Source organism: Sceloporus undulatus, chromosome 4, assembly GCF_019175285.1.
Source record: "Sceloporus undulatus isolate JIND9_A2432 ecotype Alabama chromosome 4, SceUnd_v1.1, whole genome shotgun sequence".
Classification (NCBI taxonomy): Eukaryota; Metazoa; Chordata; class Lepidosauria; order Squamata; family Phrynosomatidae; genus Sceloporus; species Sceloporus undulatus.
Window position 1 is genome coordinate 88,842,623 of NC_056525.1, and position 25,581 is coordinate 88,868,203.

Here is a 25,581-nt window from a genome sequence, read left to right on the forward strand (position 1 = left end):
GTTACAGTTTCTCATTTGTATGTATTATTATAACATACATATATGTGATGACTGGTCCTCCAGTCATCTGGGAACTTCTTCTGAACCATAAGGGGTTAATCTGGGAGGAGGTACATGCTAATGAGAGCTGACATCACATGCTAATGAGCTGTGACATCATAGCTGATGCAAGGTCTAACTGACCATCAGAGAGTAGGACGCAAGATTCAAAACTTTCTATGGGAAGTCTTAAAAGGCCCTTGCGGCCATGCGGCCTTTGTCTCTCCCTTGATCCTCTCCTGAGGGGGAACCAGATGATGTCTCTTGGAGTCTGGGGGACACAGACTCAGGGGAATGCAGGTCGAGCGGCAAGGGGCCCTCCCTGCATCCAGGAACTCAAAAGGACTACAAATCCCATCTTCTGTGACTAGTTAGCTAGTGCGTTTAGGCCTTTTGTTATTTTCAACAATGGCTTGTGTGGAATGAACTCTATAACTATGTTCTTTGGACCTGCAAGGCAAGGGGGCTTTGCAAGCGTGATATAAATTCTTTCTATCCTATTCTATCCTTTTTTAAAATAAACTTCTTTCTTAAAAAGCATCTGCTATCTCTCTTGCTCCTGTACACGTGCCTTGACTCGGCTACTAATTGCTCTGGGTTAGCAAGAAAGGAAACTAGATCTCTCTTTCTATCCCTCACAAGTCCCACTGTGTGTTGGGGGAGGTGTTCATTCACTGGGTGGCGGCAGCGAAAAGTTCTTTTTTTAAAGGGATCCCCTGAGAGTAATAGTCACGCACAGGGCTTTGCCCTCAGGGATCAAAACAATATATCTTTCAAATCAAGGAAGAGTTCAAGGTTGTGTACAAGAAATTAATTTATTAGAACTGACTTCATCAAACGGATTTTTCTGTATTGTAACACCACCCATTTGCTGTTACTTCTTCATGAAGAGGGTAGGAATAAAATTCATTAAGTGCTTTATTTTGATGCTTTAAAAGTTGAAATGTTTCTTGATTCTGCAAATATCAGTAGAAAAATATCCCACAGAAAGATGACACATAAAAATAACTGAAATTCTCTTTAAAATCAAATCTGTTTAGAATAAAAATGGGAATTTCCTGTTTTTATTTTTTTTTCCCCTATGATCTTTTCACTATTTAAGCTAACCTGGTGAAATTTGTTTTTGTGTTTCTGCTTCTTTATAGGCTGGGTATTGAAAACAAAAACTTACTTTAGCAGAAATTCTCCTGTCTTTTTGCTTGGGAAATGTTACCATTTCAAGACTGATGGTATGTGCTAGGAGTTTAAAAACAAATATGCAGTCCTTTTCAGTGTGTATATGGAGCGGTGTGTGTATGATTGGTTGACTGAATTATCCACTTGTAAGAAAAACTAAATTGAGACTAACATAGGCCCCATACAGACAGGCCAAAATAAGGCTGCTTTGAGTCACATCGGAGGTATGCTGTTTAAATGATGCATGTGTCCTAAGAGTCTGGAAGCAACACCAAAGCCGTGCTCCAGTCCTAAGAACTGGAGCACAGCTTTGGCATAGCTTTTAGCCTCTTAAGTAGCATGTGTCATTTAAATAGCATACCTCCAAAGTGACCTGAAGCAGCTTTATTTTGGCCTGTCTGTATGGGGCCCACACTTTGGCCACATCACAAGAAGGCATAAGTCATTAGGAAAAACAATGATCCTAGGAAAGGTGGAAGGCTGTAGAAAGAGAGGAAGACTGCAGGCTAGGCAGGCCATAGGCCTGAGCTTGCAGGACCTGAGCGGAGTGGTGTCTGGGTTGCCAGACTGAAAACTGGAAATGTCTCTTATACCTTTAATGGTTGTGTAGAAGAGGTAATATGTCCAGGTATTGCTTGTCATGGAACCAGATAACAAGGAACACTTGCTGAAATCCCCTCTTTTAAAGGTACAAGAACTGTCTCCAGTATTTATTCTGGCATACTTTGTGTGCTCATGAATTATCTCCTGCCTTGAGTATAGATGCCCCCCTTCCCCCCCCCCCCCCAGGCAACAGAAAGAAATTATCTACTGTGGGAGATCACTTTAAAAAGGACAAATTCAAAGTTTCAACCATCTTAGTTTGTCTTCTGAAGGGAGGATTTTTATACACATCTATGTCTGATGATGCCCTTAAATGTCATTTACCAAGCAAACCAATGGTGTTTGCATTCCGAATGAAAAACCCCTTGCTTTAGCTCTACTCTAAGAGACAGACACCTGTACAGTTTCTGTTTCCAGTAAATACATTTCTTGCAATTATTCCTACATTGTTAACAATTTTAGTATGTTGCCTTTTTCACTTAATTTACAATAAATATTATGCTATCTATTTTAAAATTGTCTGTGTGTGTGTGCGTGCACTTTCAGGTTATGAGTTGACTTATGGCGATCCCATGAAAATATGTGGTATATAGTGCATATGTAGTACATATGATTTGTGATCTCTCTCTCTCAGAGCCAACTGAGGAGTCACCAAATGGATCAAATTATGATTTAACAGAAGATGGAATTTCAAGAAATGTTGAAGAGTTCCGTAAAGACTTTATTTCTAGAATATGGCTGACATACAGAGAAGAATTTCCTCAAATCAAGGGCTCAGCATTAACAACAGATTGTGGCTGGGGCTGCACCCTGAGGACTGGCCAGATGCTTCTGGCACAAGGGCTTATTCTTCATTTTCTTGGTAGAGGCAAGTTCCCAGGATCTGTTGGAAAATTATAGTATATTTAGACTGGGGAAATGAGTAATCAATGAAATTGGGTTGTAGATGTTTCTGAGAATGAAGGGTGTGTTAATGTTATAAATTGTATTGTTAGTGTACATTTCTTATTTGATTTTGGGAGGTGACTGGTCTGTGGTCATCCAGTGACCTTTATGGCTGAATGAGGATTTAAATCTGGATCTTCTAAGGTTCAAGATAACAGTCTAGTACAGCATATTATAATTGTGAAGTTTTATAAAAACAAAATTCTGAAATATTCTGACTATGAGTAAAAGTAGTGCATTTATACTTCCCCAAGCATGAGTGTATTTAAGGCGGTATCTAGACTGACGGATACGGCGCCCCCGTCACGTGCTAGGGGTTGTTGAGGATGCAGCATCCATACCGGCCTCACCCCAGCACGTGATGGGGGTGTAATCATGGCGGCGCCCTGTACACACGGGGGCCGCCATGATTACGTGACACACGCACCGCCTCCAAATGGAGCAGCGCGCATGAGACGCCCTTGCACTGCTGCAGGGCACTTGTGGCGCCCTTTCAGTGGTGCCGGAAGGAACTCCAAAACAGAGCTCCTTCTGCCATTTGTGTCACTGCTGCGGCCTTTAAACAACTGCGCCAGCGACACAAGGAGAAAGGGGCCGAGTGGCCCCTTTCTCCCTTTCCCCGCTGCTGTCGGTGTGTCCTTGGGGCTTGAAGCCCCAAGGACACCCCTTTCCAGGCCACAGTGAAGCGGCCTTTTGCCACTTCCCCGCGGCCTGGAAAAGTGGCGGATTGGGGCCTCGGGGCTGTCCAAAGGGGTGGTCTGTATACTGCCTGTTTCCCCTATGTATGCCTTTCCAGTTTTGTTCTTTTAATTTTTTTCAGATATTTTCCCTCTGATTTAGTGTGTTTCAAAAGGTTTTAATAAGCTCTGATAAATCAATATCTTGTTAAAATGAGTTTCACAGTTTAGTTTTAAAATTTATGAAAACTACTTTTTATTTCATAATTTAAATATACATCTAAACTTAATGTAACTTTTTCAAAATACAGCTGCATTTATTCATGCATGAAAAATTCTTAAGTCTCAAAATACATAGCAACTAATTTTCATTATTTGTTTACTTTAATGGATAGCTTGTATTGTAAAATAAGTATTGTTGCACTTAAAACAAGTTAGTAACTGTGATATGCTTTGATTTTGTTGCGAGCCTTCAAGTCGTTTCGGACTTATGGCAACTCATAGGGTTTTCTTGGTAAGTTTTTTCAGAGGGATTTTGCCATTGCCATCCTTTGAGGCTGAGAGAGAGTGACTTGCCCATGTTCACCCAATGGTCTACATAGTTGAGCCAGGATTCCAGTCCTGGTCTCGAGAATCATAGTCCAATGATCAAACCACTAAACCACGCTGGTACTATTGCTTGATATGATTGCTAATGCTAAATTATCCACCTAGGTAATTCTTAATTTTAAATGTCTTAAAACTATCAGCAGTTAAATTATTTAAATTAACCAATTTGAATAGAAAACTTTTCAGTTGTTAATGACAAGGTAAACCTCTTTGACTTGAAAAAAGGAATTATACTGTGTTTGTAATACTGTCACAGACTGGACCTGGCCAGATGCATTTGTCATTGAAAATCCAGACTCTGAATCATGGACAAGTCACACAGTAAAAAAACTCACAGCATCACTTGAAGCATCTCTAACAAGAGAGAGGGAATTCAAGAAGCAGCCAAGCCCTCCTAATCAAATCCCAAAAGGGGAGTGGGGAAAAAGAGAAAGCAGAGAGGAACATTACCATCGAAAAATAATATCTTGGTTTGGTGATTCTCCATTTGCAAATTTTGGCTTACATCGACTGATAGAATATGGAAACAAGTCTGGGAAAATAGCTGGAGATTGGTATGGGCCAGCTGTTGTAGCTCATCTTCTGAGGTAAACAATCAACCACTTTGTCTTCCACTGTTCCATCAAACAAATGGCTTTTATTAATTTGGGATTTATTATTTGGGTTTTAAGGTGATTAAAAAGTTTTAAAAATTGAAACTTAGTACTATTTCATTGTCACTGGTGATTCAGTTGTGCAAATTGTGTTGCAGAAGTAGGGAGTGGTGAATGTGAGGTTCTGCTCAAGTTGCTTCCAGTCCAAAACACTAGAAATAATCCAGTTTGGGTCTGCTTTAACTGCCCTCGCTCAGTGCTAGGAAATCCTGGGAATTGTAGTTTGTTGTGGCACCAGAGCTCTCTGACAGAGAAGGCTAAATGTCCCACAGAACTACAGTTCCCAGAATTCCCTAGCATTGAGCCAGGGTACAGTGTACCCCGGGATACGAATTGACCGCGTTACGAAATTTCCGGTACGAAAAAGTTAGATAGGAAAAAACTGTCCGGGTTACGATGTTTTTTTCGGGTTACGAAATTTTTTTCGTGCGAAATTCAAACGCGACCGCTAGCCGCGCTTCGAAAAGCCTTTTCGGCTTGCAAAAATGCATCGGGTTACGAACGCCGCGGCGGAACGAATTAATTTCGTAACCTGAGGTAGCACTTGTATTTAAGCGGTCTCAAATTGAATTATTTCTGTAGTGTGTTTTGGACCTGTATTTCTGAGACATTCCACCAACTTTTTGAAGAGCAAAGATGCTAAGATCTGTTCCAAACCTAGCTTTTATATACAGTATCTTTAATGAAATGTTCTAAAAACTAACAACTCTTTTAACCTTGGAACATGCATAACATTATAGACTTCTTTTTTTAAATACTGTAACCTGGGGGCTGTAATGTACTGATAGTGTAATGAACTGTCAGAATTTAAAATTGATGTTTTCAGCATTTCTTTGCACAGATCAAGTTTTTGTGAGATTGTAAGTGTATGGGACTATTAATATTATAATTACATCATAGTAAAAGTAAAGAGTCTGTGACATTCAGGCTAAACTTTTTTTTTAAAGCTGAAAGTCAGATTTCTCAGTGCAAGATACATTTATGTTCCTTTTTTTGGACACCATTGATTTTGTATTTTTATAGACTTATGTTCTAAATGTGCCCCAATATGGTAATAAATTGAATCATTAAGCTTTCTAAGCACAAGAGGCCAAAGTGCAGATGTAGATTTTTTACATCTATATAGATGCAGAATTCATGTAGTGCTTGTATAGCAAGAATATTCATCTTGAATGAGGCTACAGGGAAATAGTACATAGTTTGAGGGGTGAAGGTTATTTGTGTATCCAGTTGTATTTGCAGAGATAAATAATTGAAATTTAGCACCAAAAGACACAGGCCTGTTACAGACTGCCAAAATAAAGCTGCTCCGGGTCTCTTTGGAGGTATGCTATTTAAATGATGCATGGGTCCTAAGAGTCCAGAGGTCGCGCCAAAGCCACACTCCATTCCTAAGCACTGGAGTGCAGCTTTGGTGCAGCTTCTGGATTCTTCGGATGCATGCATCATTTAAACATCATACCTCCAAAGAGACCCGAAGCAGCTTTATTTTGGCAGTCTGTAACAGGCCACAATTTCACAAGTCTCCTTTTCAGAATTGGCATGCTCAGGTTGAATGCACCTGTTTCAAAACATTCATGAACAAATTGCATATGTAAGACGATACAGTAGAGAAACTGGATTCCTCCTAGATCACCTTGATTATTATTATGTAGAATTCAGGTCAGTTGTAGTTTTATGCTCCCTTTCATGGGTGTAAGTCACAATGGAAATAATGAGTCTTACTTCTGAGTGACTAATTTGTGTTTATACTTTGAGCTGAGAGCTGCTTCATACAATGATTACCTGCACAGGTTACTATTTTGTGTTCAGCCTTTCCATTTGTATGGGTAGGCTACATTTGAAGGTAGTTTCCAGTTATGTATGCTGCTACAGAACTTTTCAAAGTAGTAGCCATTTTAGTCTCTTGCAGCATAAATAGGAGAAGGGGGGAGTAAAGTAGCACTACCTTTAAGACTAGCTGGTTTTTATTTTTGCATGAGATTTTGTAGATATAAACCCATTTCTTAGGGTGCTTACAGGATGCTAATAAATGCTCAGGTATAAAGCATATATACACACTTATGGGAGTCGGACAGAATGTAATAGGATCCAGAAGGATGCAAATCATGACACTTGCCCTAAATTTTCAAAGGCTGTGTATAGTGATATAGAGATGTTTACAATGGTTAGGTAGTGTTGATGTGTGAAAGCAGTAAATCTGCTTACCAAAAGTCAGTTTCTTGAGTGAGAAGATACCTTTCGTTATAGTAGAGAGGATTCTTGTATTAATATATGTAGTGTGCCATGAAGCCATTGCCTTACACCTGAAAGTATGTTATTTTTACATAGAAAAGCTGTGGAAGAGGCAAGAGACCCTGAATTGCAAGGAATAACTGTCTATGTAGCTCAGGATTGTACAGGTAAGTGTGCAGCGACAGGCCTTGCCCAGTGTTCAGAGCATTTCATTGTAAAGTGCTTCCATGAACAGAGTGGCATTTCTGTGTGTAAAGGGCCCTCTCCCTCATCATTCTGGATGATCTCTAGGAGACCCCACTGAACAAGCAGAACCCCAGCTATGATTTTCTTCATCCAGAACAAATACATAATATAAAATTTATACTTTGATTTTCATCAGTGTAGATTCACACAATTGTTGAGTTACTATCCAGCCAATGATCTGGGGAATCTGCTCTAGTTTGGATGCAAAGTTGGATTTAGGGCCAAAATTGTTACATAGGCTTTTAAATATCTGGGGAATATTTGGAAATGAAAACATAGCTGAAAACATATGGGACCATTTTTTTGTTTTTAATTGACAGAACTTTTTTTTTTTGTATCAGTAACATCTGCCATCAGCTGGTATCCTGAACTTACTCAGATGTTTTGAGCTCTTTCTTTTCCTCATCATGCACAAACCATTTTATATGATGTATTATTTTTTTCTTTCTACTAGGAAAAAAAACCCTGTGTAATTAAAAGTGTAGTTTAAAATGGACATTCCTTCTCTGCTGTGCTATTGAAGCAATTGAAAAATTTAATTTCCTTCTGCCCTGGAGTAATAACAAATGTGGTCACTTTGCATTGAATCCTCAAATATATCAGACAATAAAGCAAGCATCATTGGGTTAATCTGTTGGTCTTAAATACAAAGTTGTCATAGTGGATGTCTCCCTCTCACTTTCATATGCAGCCCGCTGGGCCATTGCAAAAATCTGCTCACTGCATTTTGGAATAGCTTTTGAGGGTTTGGGTGGAAGGGTTGCAGTAGAGAGGAAGAATGGCAGCACTGGATTCATAAAATGAATCTGGTTATCATCTGCTTTCAAACAAGGCTAGATATTTGTCCTTCAGTTAGAGTTCAAGAAGGCGTGTGAAGAAATAGAATGCTAGTCTTTTGACAGAGATGATGGTAGTATTTTTAGATGAATTCAGACTTACAAGGCGCTTTTCACTGAGATGTCTGTGAGGTGTGTTTATCCTACTACAAGGTACACCTGTAGTTTGATGGCTCAACAGTTTGCCTTCATGGGGAGGGTTAAACCTGAAGATAGAAACCCAGCTCCTTGTGCAGTGCCAGGGCAGGGGTGGATCATATCCCATAAGGAATGTTTCCCATCCTCATGCCTTTCAGCTATTTTGTATGAGAGTCCCAGCAATGACTTACTTGGTTGCAGTGTGGCACCTGGTTGCCATTGCAGCCAAGCCTCTGCCATTAAAAAGAAAGACAGATCTGAAGTGAGTTCTTGTCTGGTATCACTAATGCTATCGCTGGTTTGTGATGGCACAAGGCAGCAGTGAGAGGGATGTATCTGTCAAGAAAGCAAAGTCATGTTTTCTGACTCTTTTAAAGTTAGACCATGTCTTTTTGTTTTTGGTAAAAAAAATTATTTAGTTTGGATTTGAAAATGTACTGAAATAAGCTTGGTTATTTTTCTTGTATCTCCTTAAGTTTACAAGTCTGATGTTGTTGAAATGCAGTATTCTTTCATGGATTCTGAAAAGTTAGATGCCAAATCTGTGATTATATTAATTCCCGTGAGGCTTGGTGGCGAAAGAACCAACATGGAATACCTAGAGTTTGTGAAGGTATGAAAAGACTTCAGTCACTTTTCAGAAAGTGTTACTTGATGGTTTGAAAGTTAAGGATGGTAATCTTCAATCTATTAAATGTATTTATGATTTTTACAGCAGTGGATCATAAAGTTTGACTTCAGAAATTTGAAATTTCAGTATGTAGATATAATTGCAGGGCACAGATATTCAATGTTAAGACACATTATAACTATTCCAGTACCTTAATGGCTGCCTTTCTGACATAATAATTCAGGATGAAGACTGATCTGGCTTTACCAGTGCTGGTGTTTCTTCAGTGAGCATCCTCATGTGACTTTGATTTTAAAAGGTTACTTAGGATCTTCACGTGTTCTCCAGCCTTAAAATGCTGATTATAATATTGATCTTAATGGCTTCTTTGCCTTTTCTTTTTCTGTGATGTTAATAATTTCAAAGCAGTTGTCATGGAAATCCTAAAGAGAATTGCCTCAAAGAGCGGGAGTAGTTTGGTATACCTGCAGTCTTTGTATTCTGAAAGCCAGTGTAGTGTGATGGTTGGAAGTGCTGGATTAAGACTCTGGGAAACCAGGATTTGAATCCCTGCTTAAGCCATGGAAGCTCCCTAGTGACCTTTGCAAGCTGCAGTCTTTCAGCCTATGCAGAAAGCAGTAGCAAACCTCTGAATAGAAGAAAACCCTATGATAGGATTGCAGTAAGTCAGAGTCAACTTGAAGAAACCTAACAACAACACAGTGCTCCTGTTTGTCTCCTTTCCTAACACAAATCAACAGAATCAGCTATTGGAAGATGAAAATAATCATTGTTTTGACAAAGTATGGTACTGTTGTAGGCTGCTGTTAATGTAGGCAGTTAATCATTGTCTCTTTGTTTGCCTGTTGGTTTATAAAGTATTGCGTTTTCCCCTCTGCTCCTCTTTTTGTTTTAGGGAGAAAGGGTTAAAACAAAACAAAATAAAAGTTTAGCCTGGGCTTTAAAAAATGCACTTCAAAACTGGAAATCTCTGTTTTGTTATGAAAGGCTTGATGATCTGAGTTGTTAATAGAAGTAAAATGGCAGTATTGGAAGCATTTTGTGAATTTATATAGATATACAGTGATAATGTCTGATGCATGTAAAAGAGGATGCATTTGATTGTTTAGTAATCATGAGCACTAGTGTTCTGTTCCAATTAAACCTGTTTCATATGGAACTTAAAAGTTGAAAGTGATCAGTTAACACCAACTAAAATAACCAATATTTGCTTGATTTTAAAAAAATCCTTAGTTTTTGAAATGATATTTTATTTTACTCTGCTACTTGTAAACCAAAAACATATAATATTTAAATAAGAAGCCACATAAGGGTGGGAAAAGGCAAATCCACTTATACACAACAATACTATTTTTTCTTGTTACTGTGGATTAGCAACTAATGACATGAAGGGCGAAAACTGAGAAATCTAAAGGGGGCAATCTGGAAATGAATGGCCGGAGGGCTGTTACGGTTGCTTCCAAGCCCAATTCAAAATGCTGATAGTAACTTTTAAAACCCTAAATGGCTTGAGTGTAAAGTATCTAGAAGAATGTCTCCACCCCAATAGACAGCCTAGGTGCTAATATTAGCAGGAGAGGACAGGAGAGGATGATAGTACAGTGCTCTCTCCCCTTATGCAGGGGATCCGTTCTGCCCCCCCCTCCCCACGCACATAAGGGGAAAATTGAGTATGCTTGTGCCCTGTTGAAAATAATGGAATGTGTACACGCGGCATGTGCACCATTCATTTGAATCTCCCACAGGTTCAGCGTATGCTGAAAGCCACGGATGTGAAGCCCATGTATTTCATGGGCTTACTGTACTAGCAATGGAGGTTTGCATTTTAATGGCTTGTCAAAGAGATTTTCCTGTGGGGGTCCCTTCATTATGAAACACATACATACTTTAGTTAGAGTGGGTGGGAGGCAGAGAATGGTTTTCCTTGGCAAGTCAAGGTCAGGCAATTGGAAATGAATGAGTGATACGGGATCATACTGATTTCAGTAGGGAAGCTATGTGCTGAACAAGTGCACAGTTCTAAATAAGAATAAATTATTCTTTATTTTTTATTGGCTTTATTTTTTTAAAAAATTGATGTGTACGGGCTCTGTACTGAGACTATAGGATATAAATGAAATAATAAATAAGTTATTCCTTGTGACCTATAATCAAAGTTAAAATTAATTGCAACTTTCTTTGCATAACAATCTGGATAGCAGCTGGAAATAGATTAATTCTTGGACTTACAAAAATTCATTGGTGTTCTTGGAATGTGGTTCTTCTGAAAGTGTTTATCAAAATACCATTCTGTATAGAATAGAGTTTTTACTCTGTTTTATACTGCCTACCACTTTGTATCTTGTGGCTGTCATCTGGAGGTCCACACATGCATGATTTGCAATTATCTTCTGTGCAATATTTTGGATGAGCACAAGCATCTGCATGCTGAATGGATTTTTCTCCTTTGTAGGCAAAGAAAATGGGGAAAGATTGGTACACTTGCCCCCTCTGTATCCATATATATTTTTAATCTATGGATTCAACCATCCTTGGCTTGAAAATATTAAAATAATAATAATAATAATGGCAAATTTCCCAAAGCAAGCCTTGATATTGCCATTTTATGCAAGTGACACCATATTACTCCATAGATATAGGTATCCACAGGGGCTCCTGGAACCAAATCCCAATAGAGACGAAGGGCTCAGTTTATACTGAGGGATTAATTTCCAAGCATATTGTATAGAGCAAAAGCCAGCTACCATAGGATTAAGGCTACTGTATTTCCCACATAATGTAATCATAAACCTGAAATTACTTTTTGTTGTGATGACAGGGAATTTTGAGTCTTGAATACTGTATTGGCATTATTGGCGGCAAACCAAAGCAGTCATATTATTTTGCTGGATTTCAAGGTTAGTGTATTTTTTAATCAGATATGTCATCTTCAGTATGGTATTTCTCTTCCCCTCCCCACCAACACGCCAGAGCTCTGGAGTTAATATAAGACCCATGGGAAGTGGAATGATTAAAATAGCAAAATGAGTACTTTATTAATTTATCAGACCCACCAAAGTCCAGTCATTTGTCACTTGCCCCATATGGTAATTGAATTCTGTAAAATGTACATTTAATTTTCTTTGTTGCACAAACAAGGCATAATTTATCTGTTTCATCAAACTCTGAGCTTTTTGCTGCTTACTACTTGGCAGTTCTTAGTTATATATTTACCCTTTTAGTAGTTTAAATGGTGCAAGTTGATGACCAAATGACAAGCAAATATGTTCTTGCTGTCACGATGAGGAAGTGCAATGCATTTTTCATATGCAAACTCCTGGAATATAATTGTGTGTTTGTAAAAGTAATTTTATCTCCAAAAATTAAATGACAGTCTCATCACTTTATCAAAATTCTGCTTCCACAAGCATATTTGATTATGCAAAAGTTAATCTGTCCTGCAAAAACCTATGCTTCCATCAATGAATATCAGTCTGGCAGGCAGCTACTTGCTGGTTTTCTTCCCCCCACTGTTCTGCATAGAAATTGGATTGTAAGCAGTGTAATAATAAGGTGTTTTTTGAATTACTTGTCTTTTGTTTTGTCCTTGTAGATGACAGCTTGATTTACATGGATCCTCATTACTGCCAGTCTTTTGTAGATGTCAGCGTAAAGGATTTCCCCCTTGAGGTAGGATGGATGAAGAACTGACACTGTTTGCTTCATATATGAATCAAACACTAATTACTCTGATGGTTTCTTTTCATTTTAAAACTTAGTATAAGAAAAATGTTTAAAGGCGAAATACATTGCATTGCATGTTGATGTTTTATATACAATGGAATATTAAACAACATGATTTATACAATGTGTTAGATTTTTGCTGTGAGTCAACCACAGTTTGGCTACTAAAGATAGGGCTTCCATCGTGAAGTAACACAATATCAGTCCACATGATTTTCATTCATTTCTATACATTGTGTTGCACTTACAGGAGTTTCATGGATCTCAGTACTTGAATTTGATGAAGCTAGGTGTACAGCCACAAGGTTTGCAGTAGTGGTTTTGAATTATTGAGCCTTGTATATTTTGTACTTCAACTTTCACAATCCCTGATCATTAGCCATACTGTTTGAGGATTCTGGGACTTAAAACTAAAAATATTTGAAGGACTAAAGGTTGAAAACCATTGATCTAGAGCTTTTTTAATGGTCACAACCACCTCATGGATTGGTTCCCCAACAAAATTTCATTAGCCCTGAATCAAATTTAAATAAATAAATAAATAAATAAATATTCCTAGTCAATGTATTGTTGTAAATTTGCTTGGGGGGCGGGGGACGGTAGGAGTCTCATAAATACTATTGACTTTGTCCCTTAGAGTTCCCTTTCAGGCAAATTAGTGGGCTATAAATGTTTTAAATGAATAAATAATGTTGGATACCAGCGTCATTTCTTCATGAAAGAGAGTCCTCTCCATTGTGCATATTAGCATTATATATTCTGCTTTCTGCCAATCTCAGAAACTGCAGGTGTCATGGTTCCTCTAATAAAGTATCCACTTTATTCCCCTGGTTGGAGTGAGGAGGCAGGGTCTGCAGACCAAAGGGAAGCACAGTACCTCAGTAATTCATTTAGGACTTCTATTAGAGGTGGATCCTTGCAACTGAAAATAGAAAACCTACAGCATAGGTAGAAAACCACCTCATTTGAAATGTGGTGCTGGAGAAGAGTTCCACAGATACAGTGGACTGTTAAAAAGATAAACAATTGGATCCTAGAGCAAATGAAGCTGGAACTACCCCTAGAAGCCAAGATGACTAAACTAAGACTGTCATATTTTGGACACATCATGAGAGGACAAGATTCACAAGAAAAGACAATTATGTTTGAGAAGGTAGAAGGCTGTAGGAAAAGGAAGACTAAACTTCAGATGAATAGACTCAATCAAGGAAGCCTTGGCCCTGGGTCGGGAGGGCCTGAGTAAGGCTGTTGATGATAGAGTAACCTAGACGTCTATCATTCATAGGGTCACCATAAGTCAAAGTCAACTTCACAGCAGTTAACAACAACAGTTAAGAGTGTAAGGAAAGGCAACATAGCATCCTTATTTGCTGTAGTTCGGCCACTCGGAGGTTCAACATGAACTTACGAGGCAGTGGAGCAAAAACAGACAAAAAGAAAGACCTTAAAACTACTAAATCTGAAAGAACTTATTTCAGTATTTTTTACTATTAACAGTCACTTCTTTAGATATTTGGAGTAGGTGTTATTTCAACTATCCTTTGTAAAGTAAATGTTCAGCCCTCTGATGTAGAGATGAATGTGACAAGATAGAAATAGGTTGCCATGAAGTAGAACTCATTGACTGATAACGAATAATATGAACCCTGCCTCTATTATGTTTTTGAAAAGGAGGGGTGGTGGACAGAAAAAGGGAAAATCATTCAGGACCCATTTTCATTTCAGTACAGGACAGCTTTGCTTTGGTCTACTGTACTTTGAGAAAGGTATTCTTTGCTTCATATCCAAGGTTGAGTCATTTTATGTCCTCAGCAGTGGTTCTTTGGAAAGCTGCTTTTTTCTCCCCTCAAGTACATCAATGGAAAGAATGCTGTCATTATCAATATACATGAGGGATAGGGAATTAAAGGCTTCACACGGATCCTTGGCACGTTAAGGTCCTTGGTGCTGGTGATGGGGTGTCCTCCTACACCAGCTGTTGTTGGAGTTATAGCTTTATTTTCTCCACTTGGCACTTCCATTCCTACTCATTTTCAAGCCATGGCCTGCTAACACAGATATTTTTAACCCCAGTATTCATAAAGTTCCACAGTAGACCTGAGGCTTCAGGACCATCTTGGTTTGCTCTGTACTGCTTCCCTCTTTGTTTCACTCTATGTCTCAATACGTATGAAGTAGCTTATGACTGAAGTGGATACTACCCAGAATATATACATGTATGTATGTATGTGCATGTGCACTCACATACAGACACACATCTATAAAACTATATATGTCTGATTACTTGTCTGTTTATATGTATCTTTAAATCCATTAAATGATAACAATGTAATTGAGCTGAGCTTCTGGGGCTAGTAATAATGGAGGTTTTAGTAAGTCCTAATCTCTATATTTATTCCAACAAGAGTGGCAAAACATTCAATCATCTTTAATTACCAATTTAGTTTAGCCACAGGCTTCAGAGTCTTGTATTTCCAGTGGGCCCTTAGTTTGAATGAATCTGGGCACATACATTTTAACTCGCATAAAATTTTGAGAAATAATATTAAATCAGTTAGATTTGTTTTTTTCTAATCATTTTTTAATTTTCAGCTTTTCAACGGGGCAACCCTAACTAAATTTACAAGATATATTCAATTAGAAACATCATCTTAATATTTCAAGAGAAACAGTCATACAGAGACACACAGTCACTATTATTGGTTTAAAACCAGTGTGTCTATCTATCCTACGAATGCAAGATAAAATGAATCTACCTTATTTAAGGCATGATGACAGTGTGCCAATTCTGGGTGGCATCTCATTGTAAGAAGCACTTGCTTGTTTTTGCACTTGAATCAGACCTTAATGTTGAGTACATGCAATAATTTGTCCTTGTCTGGAAGTGTCAAACACAAAATAGAAATTGGTTTCTCATTCTAGGGTGGCAGTTCTAGACCTTGCTGTAGCATATGTTTTCAAAATTGATAAACTGTCCAGGTTAAATTTAAAATCAATCCAGTCTGCAGTAAGCTTCCAGAATCTGTTTGTTTGGAAGCTCTTGGCCTCTCTTCGGTGCATGTGGAGTTTATTTTTAAAGAACTGCAACATTCTGAATGTTCTGTGCTGCTTTTGGAATGCTTTTGTACATCTATTTTTGTGTCTCTATGGGAACTGCTGGCTAATGTATTACAGTTTTGTACAAAAAAAACCTTATATGCTAAGTTCCTTATTTCAGTAGGTTACTTTGCTATACATAGGCTATGTAGAAGACAATTAGATTTTTTATTGGCTCCATTTCTGTAAATTACATAGGGTACACTGAATGTCATAGCTATGGGGACAGTGAAAAATATGCCTGTACAATACAAATATCTGATTCTCAAATGAACTTCACTCCATTGCTCATAAACATTTGCATTTCTCTACAAATGATATCGAAAAGATTGGAGAAACCACTCTTCAAAAACAAGCCATACGATACCAAATTTTGCAACATTTGTGTAACCCATTAGCATGAGCATTGCTGTCCCTACATCCAACGTTAATGATACAAAGTGCAATGAAGTGTAAAAACAGTCAATATAATGCAAAGTTAGTATAATGAGAAATAATTTGTGCAGTTCTTCAGAGCCTTTGCAAACTCTGCTAAAATATCATTAGGAAGAGAAGTTGTTTTTATCACGAAGTATTTAATACTTATTGACAGTGTGCTGTCTTATCTTTAGAAGAAGCTTCTTTCTATCAAGTCTGAACATTCAGGGCTGACTGGCTGCCTTACTGCAGTTTCAGAGACTGATTTTTCCAGTCTTTCTTGGGAACTGGGGCCTTGTGCATTGAAAACATTTGCACTTCACTCAGAAATACATATGTAGAGTTATGATGGTGGTAGAAAATCCTATCAGTCTGCAAGTGTAATGTGTTCACAGTTCCAGTGTTATGTTATATTGTTTGCAATTGAAAGTGTTTACTTGAGATTAATTGAGAAGGTTTGATTTTTTTTCCGGTGAGCTTTATTGATACCTTCTTATACATTTATACATTTCTGATTGTGTTTTCCGGTTGTGTATAATTTCTGTCAACATCTAATGATCATACATATTGTTCTAAATTAATCATATTTACAGCTTTTGTAATATTCTGTACAGAATCTGCTTATTTTCTCTGTACAACATGTTTATTTTGCTCTAACCTGTATTTCCCCTTAAATAATGCCTCCCTTCCTTCTCCCTTTTAATTGAGAAGGTTTAAGATTAGCTAGATCTCTGCAATGCCACAGAATCATTATACCACTTCTTATTTCTGCTTAGCAAGAGATTATGATATTTAGTATTTTAAAGCTGTTAACTGGCTTTAGTAGCAATGGTTTTGCTGTACAAATATGCTTTTTTGTTAGCTGAGTTGCTAAACTCAGCTAATTCTTTGTTCATGCTCCCTGTTTTCTCACTGAACCAATGAAAGGAGCTGGATCATTGGTCTTCTGTTACTGCTGTTAAACTGTTTTAAAATATATTTGTTCACAATTACAGTCATTCCACTGCCCTTCTCCGAAGAAAATGTCTTTTAAAAAAATGGATCCTAGCTGCACAATAGGGTTATATTGTCCAAACGTCCAAGGTTTTGAAAGAGCATCTGAAGAAATAACTAAGGTAAGCATCCAGTTAGTGAAAGTGATAACTGCATCTCGCTTTTCTTTTCTTGAAATTGTTTTAAATACAGAGTGGGGTTGTTTTTAAAGAAATGCCTCCAGGCCTTGAGCCTTCTGTACAGTATATGTAAACAGTTCTATGATCAATTTCATCAGTGTAAATGACTGGTAAAATCTGTAGAATATGTATGTATATATATGTATGTATATTCACTCACCTGCAAATCCCCTCTGTGGATGATGTTGTTGAATCATTCATTTAAGATATTTATATTCTATTCTGCAGATTTTACCAGTCATTTACAGTGATGAAATTGGTCACAGAAATGCTGAGACGTTTACACACTCACACACACACACACACACACACACACAAGTATGTACAGCACTGTGTAAATTTACAGCGCTTTATAAATAAAGGTTAATAATAATAATAATAGTTGTACAGAATTGCTTTTCTCTTCTTGAAACCAAGCTGCACCTTGGAATACACTTTGGGGGATGGGTGGGAAATCACTGACACAGTTTGATTGTTTTGTAAATGATCTTACAAGACATGCATATAAGACTATTGCCAAAGTTAATGGATGTCTTGAGACCTTATACACGTAGTAACCCCCCCTCCCCGCATGCTAGTCCTATATATAAAAAACCAAGTACAGGATTAGCCCACTAGGTGGCAGCATTTAAACGAAAATATTTCTGCAGAACCCATATTCTGGCCACTGGATTGTCTTATTTGCAAAGGAGAATCTTGGGGCAATCAATTCCTTGGGAATGATTTTAACTGGAAATAATGTAACCAAACCAAATAGTGCATTATAAGTTGTTAGTGTAAGTTAGTACTTTTTATATGTATGTGAAAGTAGGTACATTCCTAGATCCAAGTAAACCTAGACTTATTTGTTGCAATTGATCACGGGGTAAGAAAAGGTAAGAAAACTGTTACATTTAATACATTGAAAGGAAACAGCTACTCTGTTCCTCCAATAAAATACTTCATTTTCTCTTTATTGCTGGAGCTTGCTCCAATCTACTCATCTGTTCATTTTCATCAAATTGTCATAAAGATTTACCTTGCTCAAAAGCACTATAGACATTCAAATGTCATTCACCAGGATGATTTATTGAGCTTTTGTCTGGGAGTGGCATTTTTGGTTTTCATTGTACCACTCCTTTCAACACTTTCAGCTTCTAGGGTTTAAGAAGTGAAGTTTTGGAAGTTCAAATAATAGTAAAATTCTAAGAAGAACTCGTGTATAATAATCAATACTCACTTAACTCATTTTTATTTCTTTACACTTTCAGTATTTGAAGCTGACTTTTTTTTAAGTATTCAGGAATGTGGGAGACCTGATCCTTTAAAATTCCTTTTTGAGGCTACAATTCTGAGAATTTTTCAGGCAGCCTGGCCAGTTGTAGTCCAAAAAAGTAACATCTCTAAACTCTGTTGAGGTATTGAAATTTGTAATGCCTTCTGTTAAAATAGAGCAAAATTTATGCTGCAGATGTCATCTTCAAGAGTGCTTTTGGAGATAGGGAAGCTGAAATAGTGACTTGCCTCAGGCCAGAATGTTCATCACTGACATTTAAATTGGGGGCTTCCTGGCTCACAGACCACACTGGTAGCCACCAACTATAGCAGCTCTCAGAGCTGTAGGCAGAAGAATTTGTTCAGCAGAAGAAAGAAGCATTACTTTACTGAGGGGGGAAATCATCACGCTGATTCTAATTTTATTATAGTATTTGTCATGTGTATGATTCCAGAAGAATCACTCTGTCCCTGTGTAGACAAATGCTGCATCGAAAGTCAGCCCTTGCGTTAGTAATAAGGAATCTCGTATGTAATTGTTTTCCATGACTAGAACACATTTTCTACTATGGAAGACAATTACACCATATATTTGAAACTTTGTTTTTGAAGTGGCTCTGATTCAGTAGTCTTTGTCCACGAATGCATATGGATCTTCCACTGCATGTGAATCTTTTATTTGATATGATTTTAGATAGATTTTAAAAAAAGTTCTAGTAAGTATATGGAGAATGCCCAGAAAATGTTTAAGAAGCAGACCAAAGATTGTCAGTAGTACATCCATTTGGTAAATCAGCTTGAACTTGTCATAGATTGCACAGCTTCTATACCATCTTTCTCTTTAATAATTATATCTGACATGGAGGAGGAATGAAAAATTGGTATAACTTGTGCCACAAAAGAACAGTTTCATGCAAGAAGTTTGTCCTTCAACATCATCTTAAATTCCACCAATACTTACCATTTAGAGCAGGGTTGGGCAAAATATGGCCCTTTAGATATTATTGGACTGCAACTCACAGCAGCCCTAGATAACCTAATCAAAAGTAAAGAATGCTGGGAGTTACAGTCTAACATCTGGAGGACCACACTTTACCTGCCCTTTAGTTAGAGGATGAAGTAGTTAATTCTGATTCTAATGGGAGCCTTCTGTCCTTGTCTAGGATACAGTGCTTTTGAAACCACAGGAATAATGCATGTTGCCTTTGAGAGGTGTGTGTGTGTGTGTGTGTGTATGTGTGTGTGTGTTATTTGTGTGTGTGTGTGTGTGTTATTGGAGGAAGTTCATTAAATACTGAGGAAATGAGTGAACTGCTTTCTCTTGGTGCTAATGGCTGTCATGTTGTAGACACCTGTCAATTAGGTGGCACAGGCCTGCCAGCTAATTTCACAGGCTACCAAACAGCCATCAGAGTGCCATGAACTTCTGTCACTGATCTGGGCTACATTGATCCAATAGTCAAATAATAAAAGGCTGCATCCAATTATCCCATCCCTTGAGATCTATTGCCCTATGTCATCTTCCTAAAATTTTATCTTACCAAATGAACCCCCTCTTTTCTGCCTCTTCTCTGCTTACCACTGATTGTTTCTAAGTTCCCTTTCACAGTACTACCAAAAGACTGGATTTTGATGAAGCTGGTTAAAGTTGGATCAAATAAAATGTGGAAACTGTGGTTCTGGTTTTACTGTAAACAAGATTTTCTAGGACGTAATTGTTGTTTAACTAGTCCTTTAACATGAACCTTATCTGGAGAGTAATGTAGCTTTATTATATAGTGCTGTCATTCTCTTTGTAGTTCATTTGATTAAAATTGTAACAAGGCAAAGAGCTGAAGTGGTATAAGTATTCTCTAAGCCAGAAAATCCCTGATTCAGATTTCACCTTGGCCAAGAACTTGCTACGTTCAAGATATTAGAAGAAAAAGCTGACTAGATGCATGCAAGATTTGTTGATTTTTCTGTTGGGCACATGGTGTAATGTCTAAAATGGTAACTTACGTATTTTTGCTGTACAAACTCATAGATGTTCTGAGCACAGGTTTAGCATGCATACTTAGCTGCAAAAGAGATGTAGGAGATGTAGAACTGACAGGTACACCAGAAACGCAAAAAGCAGATTGAGTAATTTGATTTTCATCTTATGTCTAATGTTTTTTTCCTTAAAGTTAAAAACAAGTGCTCAGCTGACAAGTAAGAACAATTCAAGTTGTCTTCTAATCAATGCTTTCTCTTTAATATTGTGTTTTCACTATAGATTCTGAAAGCTTCATCTAAGGAGAAATACCCCTTATTTACTTTTGTAAACGGACATTCTAAAGACTATGATTTTGTGATGAGTCCAACCCAGGAAGAGAGAGCCCTCTCCTCTGAGGATGAAAACACAAAGTTGAAACGTTTTAGTACTGAGGACTTTGTTTTGCTGTGAGGACACTTTTATGTATTCATTTAAAATGTTTTAAGCCCCTTCTTTTTGCCTGTTCAGATTTTTAACATAACTTAACAGCAGGATAAAAGTTAATAGATAAAACATGAACAAAATAGAAATCTGTAGAACAGGTAGCAATAAAGCAATAGAATAACCATGAATTATAGGTATTCTCAAATATATTTTTACCTGTTGTCTAAATGCCAGCTGGGAGAGAGAGTAAGCCCCATCTTTGAGATATAGTTCCTCAGTATAGGTGCTGCTACTCAAAATGCTGTGCTCTGCATAGACACTTCAAACACTTCCAAGCCTCTGACAGTGACTCAGGTCTGATCTTCCAAGATGGTGTCCACCATACCATCTGTCAATAGTGAGTTCAACATACTGGAGATATAGCCCAAATTAGCATGAACACAATGATTTACCAACTTGGCTTGCCTGATGGGGAGGAAGAAAGACAGTGGGTGAAAGGAAGGCCATCTCTTAGCCTATTCCAACATATGTATCAAGCAGCACGACGTATGACATCAGTGTTTTATATATTAATTGTCATAATGTAGAGAGATCTTGTAGCACCTTTGAGACCAACTGAAAGAAAGAAGTTGGCAGCATGAGCTTTTGTAGACTACAGTCTACTTCCTCAGATAAATAATGAGCTATATTAGAGATGGTACCCAAGCCGAAACACAAAATTCACTTATGTTTCATATACACCTTATACACATAGACTGAAAGTAATTTTATACAATACAGGATGACTGGTTATTCTGTTCATAAGCCCAAAAGTTCCTAAAGGGGTTTACAGTATGTTGTTTACCATAAGCATCATAATAGGAATTAAAGTTTTGTTTAATATAGAAAGTGGCATAATTCATTAAAAACAGGATTAACAATTCTAAGGCTTGAGAAAATGGTAGGTTTTTCACCTGTGTTGAAAAGATAACTAACTCCTGGGTAGACATTCCAAAGACAGTATGCATAATGATAGAGAGAAAATAAAGAACTTTTGGAAGATGTCGAAGGATAATCAATGCAGTAAACCAATGGATGCCTCTTGCAGATCTGCGCTTGATTGGTGATGGGAACCAATTGACAATGGTGACCAGGGCCCAAAAAACCATCTAATTAAAAATAATAATTGTAAGCCACTCTGATAGCCTTTAGGGCTGAAGGGCGGGTTACAAATACCATAAATAAATAAATATAAAATGTATGGGATAAATAAGGCAGCTTTGGGGGCATGGCGGTCAAACGATGCATGCTCCCAAAGTTGCTGGAAGCTGCTCTGGTGCTGCAGTCTGGTCCAGGAGCAGATTAAATCCAACTCCTGGAGGCATTGGTTTGGGACCATGGCAGCAGCCCACTTTGGGAGTGGGCCATGTGGTTGCTGTGGTCCCAGCCCGATCACAACCAGAGTGGCTTCTGACTGTTCCTTCCAGGCCATCTGGTCAGGGCCCAGGTTTGCCCATGCATACTGAAAAGGGCTGAGACCTAATAGCAGCTCCATTCACTTGCTTCAAGCACTAAAACCACCACTGACCATCGAAAGAGAAACAGGCCCCACATGGTTGTCACGGAAGTTACAGTCCACTTGGCAAAAGGCATGTCTCTCCTTTGTTTGATCTAAAACAGATGTCATTGAGGCCAAACATATGAAGTTTGCTCGTGAAAATGCCCAAATTTTCCCAATGTGTACATATGGCTTAGGAAATGATGTTAGGTAGTCATTGTCTTCGTACTGCACTCCAGCTCTGCAGCACATAGTGCTACTTGTAGCTGTTACAGAAGATGTTGAACAGCTGAGTTATGTTATTGAGCCAATCTATACTGAGGTAAATACAGTCCTTGAAACAATACTGTCAGTGCATGCCAAACTTGGTGTTATCTTTATGTCCTGAAAGTGAATGCTGACAAAGTCCCTTCAAAAATACATGAATAAGTGGCATGTGCTCTTAAATTTTAAAATGTTGCAATTTAATTTTTATCTTTAAAATAATCTTTTGTAAATGTCTAAATTATTTTTTTAACAATAGATAAACATAATGAAGTGTTGTACTTGTAAAATCAGATATTGTCATTCAGATGTGGAAGAATGTTGATGTGCCAGGCTTGATCTCTCAGATGTGTTATGCAATGCTTTGCAATTTCTAACCATTCTGGATTCAGATGGATCCCTGACAGTGGACGGATTCATTTGTTAGTTAATTTTTTATTTAGGTTCCATTTTTATTTCATATTGCTGGTGATGCCTTATCAAAGTAACCAAAGCACAGGTATTATTTGTACATTGTAATATGGTTCAGTTCAGCAGGTTATCAGTCAGCCCATTTAAGGGAGAAAGACAAGTGAAGTAGCCTATGTTGTGAGTTTCCAATTTGGATTAAAATGTTTTGAGAACACGTATTTAAGATATCACTTTGTTTTTAACCTATGCTTAATGTGGCTCAAGAGCCAGACAATAAAAATATTAGTGTTACTCTGCCTGAACCCCGATAATGTTTGATACTGTAATTATGAAATGCCAGTCTTGCAGTGTGTCTTGCTTGGAAGTATCTCTGCTTTTTAATGGTGATACTGATGCAATTATGTAAGCGGAGCAGTGAGTTAAGGTGCTGCTTAGCAATATGATCTTATAATGACTACTCATTAAGATTGTAGTTCAACCTTAATAGGAAAAAATAATACAGTATTGGCAGTTTTACAGGATATGTTACTAATGTTAGGTCACAACCAATCACAGAAGAAGAAGAAACAATTGTTAGGTGGGAACTGTGTTTTGTTTCCTTTCTGCAAATATAATTTCAGTAACTATAATCTTAGGAGTGCAGCATTTAAATCAAAGCCTATAACTGGGGTAAGAACACAACAGCAAATAAACATGGGAATGATATCCTGATGTTGTGGTATGTCTAGCCACTGTGCATGTAGAGGTACAAATTCTTTAACATATTGATTTCTAACATCAGACTTAATTTCAGCATAGCATATTACAAAATTTCCACAGATAGTGAGTGCCCAAGTCTCTATTTTTTAAAAACTTATTTTTGTAGCAGGGATAATTTCATAGAGGACAAGCTATGTAAAATAACCTGGTTATTGTCATGAACCAGCCTTAACATTCTGCTGCAGCTATGTAACTGAATACATAACGACCCCTTAAAATACCTGTTTAACACAAAAGAATAAGAACTCTATTCAGGAATTTATATGAATGTACATATGGCTAAAACTGAGGAGCAGGAGCTGGATAGTATTGAAGCTCCAGCCCCCAATGCCCCTCAGCACTCAATTTTGACCTGGATCTTCATGTGTTGACCTTGAATATCTGAGGAAGGCTGGGTGCTTACAGAATTACATTATGAATTGGGTCTCCCTTATCTAATACGTATTTACGTATACGTATACAAATACCTGTATTTGTATATATGTATATAATGACCAAGTCTACCTAAGTCTAAACACAAAATTTACTTATGTTTCATATCTACCTTATACATATAGCTTGAATGTAATTTTAAACAACACTTTAATAATTTTGTGTATGAAACAAATTGTGTGTACTGTATATTGAACCAGCAGAAAGCAAAGGTGTCAATGTCTCAGCCACCCATGAAAAAAGTTTTGGTTTTGGGGGGATTTCAAATTTTGGAATACTGTACCAGATAAGGGAGACTCAAATTGTACAAAGGACATTATTGAGGTTGTGCAGGCAATCCTATGTATGATTATACAAAAGAAAGTTCTAATGTATCCTGTGGAGTTTTTGTGGGTTTTTCGGGCTATGTGACCATGTTGTAGAAGAGTTTCTTCGTGATATTTTGCCAGCATCTGTAGTTGGCATCTTCAGAGAAATGCTGTGGAGCTTACTTCCTGGTGTATTTAGGATTGCAACTGACATCTGTTTGCCCACTCATGTTTTTAAAATGAACATGGCTGGAAAATTTCTGCATCAATCTGTTAATCTAATCTATTTATTTTTTCACTGTTAGTTATACAAATGCCTTAATAAAGCAAATATTTGGTGTAAAAAAATTAAATATGATTAATCAGTGAGTGAAAGCTTTATATGGGTAATTGTGTGTAAAAAAAAAATCAGTGTGTAAAATATAAGACTCTGTTAAGATTGTGGCAGAAGCACTTGCCATAGCTGCATCATCATTCCTGCTATCTAGAATGAAGAACAGTTATTAGTATTATTAATTATTGCCTATTTACCAATAACTAATGGTGTGAAACAGGGTTGTGTTCTCGCTCCAACTCCATTTACAATCTTCTTCAGTATGATGCTCCAAAGGGCATTTACATACGCTACCGTACTGATGGTAGCCTGTTTAACTTAAGCCGTCTGAAGGCTTGCACTAAGACTCTAAACTATCTAGTCCGTGAGCTGCTTTTTGCTGACGATGCTGCCCTCGTTGCCCATACAGAAGCAGCTCTGCAGCGCCTAACATCTTGCTTTGCTACAGCTGCAGAACTCTTTGGGCTGGAAGTCAGTCTGAAGAAAATGGAAGTTATCCACCTGCCTGCACCACAGGAAGAACACTTCCATCCCCACATCACTGTAGGCACATCTGTGCTTAAGTCCATCCAGCAGTTCACCTACCTGGGAAGCATCATCTCCTCAGATGCCAAGATTGATAAAGAGATTGATCACAAACTAGCAAAGGCATATAGTGCATTCGGAAGACTTCACAAAAGAGTCT

At 37.7% G+C, this 25,581-nt stretch overlaps 2 protein-coding genes across 11 annotated transcripts in view; one reads left to right on the forward strand and one right to left on the reverse strand.

Annotated features, from left to right (window-relative positions):
- ATG4C (autophagy related 4C cysteine peptidase) overlaps positions 1-23,365 on the forward strand; it is a 34,865-nt gene extending 11,500 nt beyond the window's left edge. For both annotated transcript variants that reach the window (XM_042462528.1, XM_042462527.1), the window contains 9 exons: positions 1,185-1,268; positions 2,453-2,686; positions 4,306-4,636; positions 7,034-7,104; positions 8,634-8,770; positions 11,607-11,685; positions 12,381-12,457; positions 17,020-17,139; positions 20,708-23,365. In XM_042462528.1, coding sequence (XP_042318462.1) covers positions 1,185-1,268; positions 2,453-2,686; positions 4,306-4,636; positions 7,034-7,104; positions 8,634-8,770; positions 11,607-11,685; positions 12,381-12,457; positions 17,020-17,139; positions 20,708-20,878 — 1,304 coding nt within the window. In that variant the 3' untranslated portion in view covers positions 20,879-23,365. The remainder of the gene's footprint in view (positions 1-1,184; positions 1,269-2,452; positions 2,687-4,305; positions 4,637-7,033; positions 7,105-8,633; positions 8,771-11,606; positions 11,686-12,380; positions 12,458-17,019; positions 17,140-20,707) is intronic.
- DOCK7 (dedicator of cytokinesis 7) overlaps positions 1-25,581 on the reverse strand; it is a 614,518-nt gene that overhangs the window by 190,973 nt on the left and 397,964 nt on the right. The gene's annotated exons all lie outside the window — the stretch shown is intronic.